Genomic DNA, 9,592 nt, shown 5'->3' on the forward strand with positions numbered 1-9,592 from the left:
CTACTTCCATACACCTAAAGTTGTCTTTAAAACAAACGCTCAAATAAAGATAATGTGAGACTGAGCTGATGTTCAGACCATAACATAACTATTTATAAGAAATGGTTAAATTGCATAGCTTACTTACCATTTGTGAAGAGTGCAGGTAGGCTATACAAGTCAAAGGCAGAAAAAAACTGCTGTAAAGACTGTCGGCAGACTGAATTTGGCTCTGCTAAGTGCAAAGCTTTCTATATCTCTGTGGGAAAGATCGGGTTTGCGTCAGTGCATAGCAAGGTGCCCTTCGCGTGACATTTTCTTGATAATAGGAGTTTGATAAATCATTGGCCTTGAATTCTGATTTTTAAAGGGGCAACAAGCGAAGACGTTGGCTCGTGTCACACGCCAGCTCGAGCCTGCGTGTTTGGGACGCATTCGTTCGCGCCTGATTAATAAACTTGTCCCACGGGAATATGTATAGATCCTCATCTGTCGTTCGTTTGGGAGGATGCGCAGGTTTAGACTAAGCAAAGAAGTCTTACAGTTAAGGAAACAACTGCCATTTTTTCCACGAATGTTAGCTCAGATTTTTTTTGTCCGGATATTTTATATGCATTTAACATCAACCTGACTTCTGTAGTATGTTTTAGGACTTGCATACATAATATAGGGGTGCGATACTCCGTTAGTACCGTTTTCTGATTATACACTCTATGAATTCTATGATCAAATTGATAGGTTTTATTACTTCAGTTTAGTTATTGAAGTTGTAGCATAATTATTGCAGGCTGTGTTTTAACGTAAACTTTAAACAGATGGCGGGTTCGCTATATTGTAAACTTACAACGTGGAAAAAGTGCTCCAGCGCTCAAGCTCACACGAGCCATAAACTCAAGGCTACGTTTATGTTTGCGTCACTGGCATCCAACTTGATCAAATCCGAAAAGTGGGCGAGGTCTTCATGAACGACTACTCATTTGTTAAACTTTTACGCAAGCGAGTAAAACGTGGTAGGCCTATTCTATTTTTAGTTCGGATCTGCGGACTAACAACATGGTACCGCAGACTATGCGACATGAAGAATTTCACAGAGCTCTGCAATGCGCAATAGGCTACTTAACAGTTATAAAACAAGGCTGGTGAGTAGACATACCATTTCACATTTTTAACGCATACAGACAAACTCTCTCAACTTTTTATTCGTTCTGCATAGCCTACACAATCCTTAACTTCGGTCTTATTAGCTTACAAGTTCAAAAGAGGCTATTTGGATCCTTAAACCACAGTAGTAATCACCTGAAATGCACGCTGCAGTGGCGACGATCATAAATCTGCGCCCGCTAGTGATAAGGCTGTCGGCAGCTTCCCACTCGGGATTTAATTACTTTGTCAACAGAGAATAATTATAATTGATTTCTGCACCTCTTCCCATGTCCCCTTTTGACACCTTATTTTTTTACAGGCAGCAGAGAAGCCGCAGGCTGCGGTGAGACACGGATTAGTTTATTAAAAGTAATTAATGTAATGCTCATCATATGGATGCGATCTAGAAACAGGCCCGTAATATTTTGTAAATGTACAATTACAAATGTAAATAATTTGGTTCTGCCCATATTTGAAAACACAAATCATATTAAGACGGAACCGTCGGGTAGGCTTCAACATCTTATTGGACTCTGTCAAATGGCAAAAAATGTCCTGACGTTCCACAAATCAGATTCACAGAACCTCAAGAGATTGCGCAGTCCCGCGGTGGCTAACAAATCCACCCGACTCCACTCTCGCACCCCTGTTTGACCCGAGATAATAGTCCTTGTGATCAGATGGTCGTTAATTAAACAAGCGACCAATATAATTAATTCATCACTCAGCCCCCCCCCCCCCCCCAACACGACTGAGCGCGATAAGAGAGGGAGGGGAGAGGAGGGTAGGGAGGGTTAGAGGCAGGGAGGGAGAGTGGGACTTTCACTGCAACTACCATCAGAGTAATGATAGCTGCTCTCAGGTCAGGACAAGCACAACTCAAACGGAATTACACACGAATTACAGAATTATTAAGCGCCAAACACTGAACACTTGTACGTGTTGGTCCTAATCGAAGTACTGGATGCTGGCATTATACAGTATTAATTATTTGTACAAATAATGGCCATTTAATAATTGTACTTAAAAAAAACTTTATTAAGCAAAACCAACTACAGGATGGAACCATCATAGACACTGCTACTGTGACAGAGAAATTGGCAGAGAACTTGGACCTGAACCCAGCCTTGTGTCAGCAGGGCTGTTCAGTGGTGTATGCATGTCTGAATGTCAGCAATTCTCCAGTGTCTACAATGATACGGACATGTGAACTACAGTATTTCCCCCACTAAATCCACACAATTAAAGGTTAATTGTTTTATTTCCACAACAGCAACAGACACAAATGTATGGGTCCTTGTTCAAACATCATCTCATGTCAGTCATGAATAGGGGGCGTTTCATAATGAAATGGAAACCATCTTCCATGCATAACTTCTCCATTTTAAATAGTTAATAGTTGGGTGCTTGCCACAAAGAAATGTAGATGGCATAGCCATGTAAAAGCAAGCATTCTGTTTGACGCTAGAATGTCTGTGAAGGAACTGATGTGTGACCCAGTGCTTAAAATGGACACCACCTTCACTGAAGGCTGTAGGTTTGCTTCCTGTCTGCGATGTGGAGGTTGACCAGGAGAGCGCGAGGGTCTTTCCTGTTCTTACGAACTGTGATCCTCCCAGGCAGATCCTCACCTGCATGGAGAGAAGAGAAGGTCACACACAGGTACAAATGACTGGCCAGGGACACAGCCTGGAGTGAGGCAAGTACAAATCCAGGTAATTTCAAATGTGCATCTCAGAGACATGAAACAGGAAGTCTGAAGCAGATCACCACCTAGTATAAAAAAGACAGATGCAATGAACATGCCACATAGCTTTTACTTTTGGCTTTGGCCGCGAGCTGAAAAAGTGGGCTGAACACACTGTTCCAAATAGGACACTGGTTCTGGCTCAGTTCTGTCCGAGCTGTTGGTGCTGCTAGGTCTTGGGAGGCAAGGTACATATGCGGATCAGTTCCAGATGGCAAAGGAAGCTCACGCGAGCCCTGCTCAATTGCAGGAGACATGTTCAAAAGGGCTGGGGGACAATGGCAATAATTACAGCAGATAATCACTTTGATTAACTTCACGTTTCACTGCCGGGGATAAATGAATGTTTACCCAATCGGCAAACAAGCCCCCATGCCTGCCCCGTGCAGAGTCTCTCTCTCTCTCTCTCTCTCTCTGTCTGTCGCACTCCTTTTTTCTCCCCCACGTTCCCCTTCCCTTGCTAGAGGTGGGGGGGATTGCTGAGTGCAGCGTTTTCTCTGCTGTGACATGAACAGTCAGACACAGCTGTCACTGAGCAGCACGGCAATCTACCGTTTTCCCCTGAATCAGCCGGGGGGTGGTGGTGGTGGTGGTGGTGAATGGCATAGAAGACAAATTCAAAACCAAACAAAGAGGACCAAAAATAAAAACCAAGCCACTCAGAGCAGGACTGACGATGCCACGAATACTTCTGATACAGGAAGATGTCGATAGCTGTTTCTGAGTTAGTCCTCTCAGATCAGCACCATGTATTTTGCACTCTGCATCCCTCCTCTTGATTAATCCGTCACCAAACCCCCTCAGAGGCCCAGAGCAGTGAGGTGATGGTGGTGCTGGAGGGAGGAGGGGGTACATCTCAGGCAACTAAGTTGAGCACAAACTTAAAATTAGATTCTCCAAGCTCACACAGCATTTAATTTGGCACCAGAGAGCAAAGGGGAACTTCTGAGCCTTACAGAGGGTCGCGCATGAATAACGGTGACTATTTACAACACATTCTGTGGACAACACTGGACTCCAAATGAGGAGGTGGGAAGACTGAAAACCTGGACCCCGTGCTGAAGCAGTGGACTGGACTTTCCTCAGGGTCCCCCCCCCCCAGTCTCCAAAATGTATTCACTGCCCGTGCAGATGAGTGGTGAACAAGCACGGAAGAAAGAGAACATTTAGCAAAAACAATACCACTTGCCGGATCTTTTAATTAAAATCAGCCATGCAGAGTAATGTTAGCAGAGGACTATCCATTTCCTCCATCAGCCATAGACGGACACGTTGAGTCATCACTCAAAGACTGTACGAGTCAGACAGTTAGGCATCCATTAAACCCAATCAAACATAACCGTGTGTGTGTGTGTGGGTGTGTGTGTGGGTGTGTGTGTGTGTGTGTGTATGTGTGTGAAGGGAGTTAGGCAACTGAAGTTAAGTTGCAGAGTAACAAAAGAAATATAAAACAGAGCGGTCACCCTCTGTTAACAGGGCTCGACATGCAAGCACAATGTGATGCCACTCGCTGCATTTTCTGCTCCAGAGCCAGACAAAAGTGTAATTGTTTGACCTTAAAATGCCTGTGACACATCCCCAACGGATAGAGTCGCTTTCTGTTGCGGAAAGTTTGAAAACAGTAGAGAGAAATAAACATGTATCCATATCCAGCATGTCAGAAGCCTGATGCCTTGAGACCTGGAACATGGAGGTAGTAGAATGACTTAGTGGCGACATGAATACAGAGTCAGTAACCATTCCCAACTGTTTAAAATAAAACGGAGTCAGTAACCATTCCCAACTGTTTAAAATGAAACGGAGTCGGTAACCATTCCCAACGGTTTAAAATGAACATGGAGTCAGTAACCATTCCCAACGGCTTAAAATGGACTTGGAGTCAGTAACCATTCCCAAGTGTTTAAAATGAAACAGAGACAGTAACCATTCCATAAGTGGATTCAGTGCTTAAGAAAGCCATTGTGCGGGTGGGGAAGCCCACAATGAGAGGAAGTTAACCATGTGGGGAAATGAAGAAAAGAAATGCAGCTCGTCTCAGAGAGCCTTCAAACAGCACTAGGACTATTCTATTTACATTACAAATCACCAGTGCTCAGATACAGCACCTATAACAACTAATGGGGCTGTCTGACGCCTCAAAAATATAATACACTTCAGTGCAGATAATATCTTGGAATGATATGTATGATAATGTGTTATACAAACAGTAGTCAAGAGTAAATGCAATCATTCTGGAAAACTTCCGGAAATGTCAAGGCATTTTTAACAAATGTAAGCTATTTAAATTATATTGGCAAACGGTTCTTTATTTTGACATCACTGTAAATTAATGCAGCAATGGCCGGGATGAGATGGCCATGACCATTCAAGGCACACCACTGTCACCGTGGCAGGAGTTCAGTTAAGCACTGGATTTGAGTGAAAGTGAACGAACTAAAGGGGAAGCCAGAGGCCTCAGCGCTCGCTCTCTCTCTCTCTCTCTCTCTGCTCCGAGCTTTCCGCAGCGGTGAGGGGGATCAGCATTCAGCTCCAGCAGCCCTCTGCGGCACAACGCAGACGCCGAGTCGTATATTCACCAGTCCTGTCTGGGAGCCATAAAACAGGCTGCTGGAATCACCAAGCCGGCCTGCTAACTTCCCAGTGGTGCCTCGCCCCACCTCCCCCTCGCCATCCCTCCCTCCTCTCTCCAGAGACAGCCGGGCTCGGACACTTCAAGGACCCCTAGAGCCTCACGACAGGTCCTATCGCTCCTGGGAGTTACGGCACAGCGAGAAGATGGGGTTTGTCGCTCATGGTCCAATAAAAAAACTCAGCGCTCCTGTGAATTATGCAGAACCTGCTCTTAGCCCACATCATTGGTCACACGGGACACTAAGACTGCCTTCTGTGGCACGCTAAGCACCATGGGAAGGCAAGCACAATATGTGTGACCTCACAGCCATGTGCACACACAAAGACACACACCCAAGTAGGTGACTCTCCGAAACAACTGATTTCCGAGCAAGAAAATAATCATCTACGCTTCTTAATAGGACAGAAGCAAAACAAAGCAAAGCAAGACAAATGATGTGCTGTCTAATTTATGGGTCTGCCAGAATGAGGCGGATCTAGAGAAGGTGAGGTTCCAGAATGCTGCGTGCCGCTCTTTTCATAGCTCACCTCTCCTGGCTGCGACTCAAGGAAATTAATTACCAACTCTCGCAAACATATTCAATTAGAGCGCGTTCTGTTCCCAATATATCACCCAGCTGAGCTGACCATCATAAACCAGAAGGATTTCAGACTTGTTATAGTTGATGCAATAAATCTTTTTACGGCACTGTTTCTAAATCTCCTTTCTAAATGGCAACAGAGGTTCCTTGTCAAGTATTTCCAGAACAAGAGAGATAGTATGTTTTATAGAGTGGGATTCATCAGGTTCATAACACAATGTCCATGCCTATCTGACAAGAGATGAATGTGGTCAAACCCTTACACACACAGTTTCACTGTGAATAATCTTTCTTTGTGTGTGGTTACAGGTAAAATCACAGGCGATCAGCGATGGTGATGAGGTGGCTGAAAAAGTGAGTTCTGGCACTGCCTTTGGGCTGACTTTGAGAACTCCACTCCCCACAGAGCGTGCTCACACACAAGGGGGACCAGGCCGGCGAACGTGTGTGTGATCTCGTGCCGTAAAAAAAGCAGTCTTCCAGGAGCGTGGCAGGGTGCCAGCCAGCGAGCCAGCCCAGCGCTGTTAAAGGAAAGGAGGGGAAGAAAAAGAGAGAGAGAGAGAGTGCAAAAGAGAGGGAGCTCATTTCTGTTTTAACACCCAGAGAGGGGAGGTCTGGGACCAGCGGGCCACTGGACTGGAGAGAATGAGAGCCACAAACGAGTCGATAAATCTCCTGCTCCCCTCTCCACTCCCTCTCTCTAGTCTCATCGCTCCCTTTAAACCTCAAATTTGGAAGGGAAAAAAGCACCCCAGTCTGTCCAATGAGAGTGAAGGGGTGAGTCGTGACCACAGACACCTGCATCTGCACGGAAGGGGGTTGATGCAGGATCACCGCTTTCAGCGACTCACAGAAGACCTGGTGAAGACAGGTGAGGTCCTCCACAAAGCCCCCACACTTGGCCTTAGAGGTTAATCTGTCTTCATTACTGGCAATGGGCTTCAACTGGCATGGCACTCAGACCCTGACCACTCGCTGTGTCCGGAGCATCCTGGTAAACAAACCCACCGGAGGGTGGAGCCGTTTGGGAATCAGCCCCAGCACTCTCATCATGAGAGTGGCGTAGTAGAGGACGCAGAAACCTGCAAGGCCAAGGCCAAGTCCAGTCATGCTGAACTCAGAATGGGAGCAGAGGAGGGAGAGATGGAGAGATGGACACAGAGAGGGATGTCCGCTAGGTTGGGCTGCAAAGAGAGAAAAAAAAAAGCACTACCGCTTCTGTCAGAACCACTTAGCAACTCCACAGTGATCTAGGTATGGGGATACTCGTTATAGCCTAAAGCAAGTGGCATCCTCCTGCGTGCACATTTGCGCGTGTTGAAGACCTGCGTCATTGATGCACGATCCCAATTGTTGGGAAGAACGTGAAACTCCCGGCATGCGCGTTGATGACGCAGTTCTCGTCACATGGCACGTGCGAGGGACAGCACGTCACAGCCTTCAGCCTTCTCCCCGTTCTGACGTTTCCCTCACTCCTCCACCTCTCCTCCACCTCTCCTACAGTACAGCTCCACCTCTCCTACAGTACAGCTCCTCCTCTCCTCCACCTCTCCTACAGTACAGCTCCACTCCTCCACCTCTCCTACAGTACAGCTCCACCTCTCCTACAGTACAGCTCCACTCCTCCACCTCTCCTACAGTACAGCTCCACCTCTCCTACAGTACAGCTCCACCTCTCCTACAGTACAGCTCCACTCCTCCACCTCTCCTACAGTACAGCTCCACCTCTCCTACAGTACAGCTCCACCTCTCCTACAGTACAGCTCCACCTCTCCTACAGTACAGCTCCACTCCTCCACCTCTCCTACAGTACAGCTCCACCTCTCCTACAGTACAGCTCCACCTCTCCTACAGTACAGCTCCACCTCTCCTCCACCTCTCCTACAGTGCAGCTCCACCTCTCCTCCTCCACCTCTCCTACAGTACAGCTCCACCTCTCCTACAGTACAGCTCCACCTCTCCTCCACCTCTCCTACAGTGCAGCTCCACCTCTCCTCCTCCACCTCTCCTACAGTACAGCTCCACCTCTCCTACAGTGCAGCTCCACCTCTCCTCCACCTCTCCTACAGTGCAGCTCCACCTCTCCTCCTCCACCTCTCCTACAGTACAGCTCCACCTCTCCTACAGTGCAGCTCCACCTCTCCTCCACCTCTCAAGTACAGCTCCTCTCCTCCTCCTCTCCTACAGTACAGCTCCTCTCCTCCTCCACTCCTCCACCTCTCCTACAGTACAGCTCCTCTCCTCCTCCTCTCCTGCACCTCTCCTACAGTGCAGCTCCTCTCCTCCTCCTCTCCTACAGTGCAGCTCCACCTCTCCTCCACCTCTCCTCAAGTACAGCTCCTCTACTCCTCCACCTCTCCTACAGTACAGTGCCTCTCCTCCTCCTCTCCTACAGTGCAGCTCCACCTCTCCTCCACCTCTCCTCAAGTACAGCTCCTCTCCTCCTCCACCTCTCCTACAGTACAGCTCCTCTCCTCCTCCTCCACTCCTCCAGTACAGCTCCTCTCCTCCACCTCTCCTTAATTACAGCTCAACTTTTAGTGCACACAGTTCATTGCCACTGCTCCTACCACTGCAGCATTAAGCCACTGTTTCCAGTGACCACACCGTGCATGTGTGTGCCTGGAGCATAGGGCTGGGGTAGATGTGGCGGTTAAATGGAACTCATAATTACGACATGGGGAGTTGTATATATTAACTCATGCGCCTTTAGAAAAACTCCCCTTCTAGAGTAGCAAAATATCGTGGGGTGAGGCGTTCTACCATGATAACATGTGATCCTACATCACACAGATTTGACATTACAAAGAATGATAATTTCTTGTATAAAATTGTATTTAATACATCAACAAATTCAGCGTACTGCCCAGCCCTAATATACATCCACTCTGAGAAGAGAGCACCGTTTCCCTCCGTATGAGCTGAAAGATAAGGACGGAAGTACGTGGCCATTTACGCCCGCACCATCTCTCACCGCGCTGCGGCGTCGGCCAAAAAAAAAAAAAACGTGTTTTCAGAAAACAGCAGCGAGCATAACTGTGGGACTCTCCCTCTTTTTATCTGACAGCTTTCATCAGCGGCGCCGCGACAGCCGTTAGTGGAGGCTCAAAAGAACGGCGCCCTTATCATCGGAGGGCTCTGGCCAGGGGTGCCCGGTACAGACACGCGCGTACAGCAGCACTCGGGCCAGGGCCATTTATAATGCCGGACAGTCTTATGGACTGTGGAGAGGTGCTGAGGAGAGGCCTCATCCATCGCGCCATCAGCTGACATCTCTCAGATTTCCATTAGGATAAGACACGCATCATCCACCGGGGAACGCTGCAGACATGCACCAGCCTCCTCATATTTTATACTGGGGCTTGTGCTGCTGGTAGCAATGCTCAACGATACTGGCTGACCTCTGCATTGCTGTCTGCATTTGGAGGTTTACTTTCAAAGCTGTATTTGTACACTCTTGCAGTTCAAAGCAAAATAATAAATAATTATAAAAAAAATTAAAGTCATAGAG

At 47.4% G+C, this 9,592-nt stretch overlaps 1 protein-coding gene across 1 annotated transcript in view; it reads right to left on the bottom strand.

Annotated features, from left to right (window-relative positions):
- Window positions 1-2,139: 2,139 nt before the first annotated feature.
- Window positions 2,140-9,592, bottom strand: part of prmt3 (protein arginine methyltransferase 3) — a 51,000-nt gene continuing 43,547 nt past the window's right edge. The window contains exon 16 of the mRNA XM_076288090.1: window positions 2,140-2,753. Within this exon, the coding sequence (XP_076144205.1) occupies window positions 2,644-2,753 (110 nt within the window). The 3' untranslated portion in view covers window positions 2,140-2,643. The remainder of the gene's footprint in view (window positions 2,754-9,592) is intronic.

The sequence above is a fragment of the Alosa pseudoharengus genome, unplaced genomic scaffold (genome assembly GCF_046254945.1).
Source record: "Alosa pseudoharengus isolate Yale_2024_CS ecotype anadromous, Long Island Sound unplaced genomic scaffold, YU_APseudo_1.1 YU_APseudo_1.1_scf_16, whole genome shotgun sequence".
Classification (NCBI taxonomy): domain Eukaryota; kingdom Metazoa; phylum Chordata; class Actinopteri; order Clupeiformes; family Clupeidae; genus Alosa; species Alosa pseudoharengus.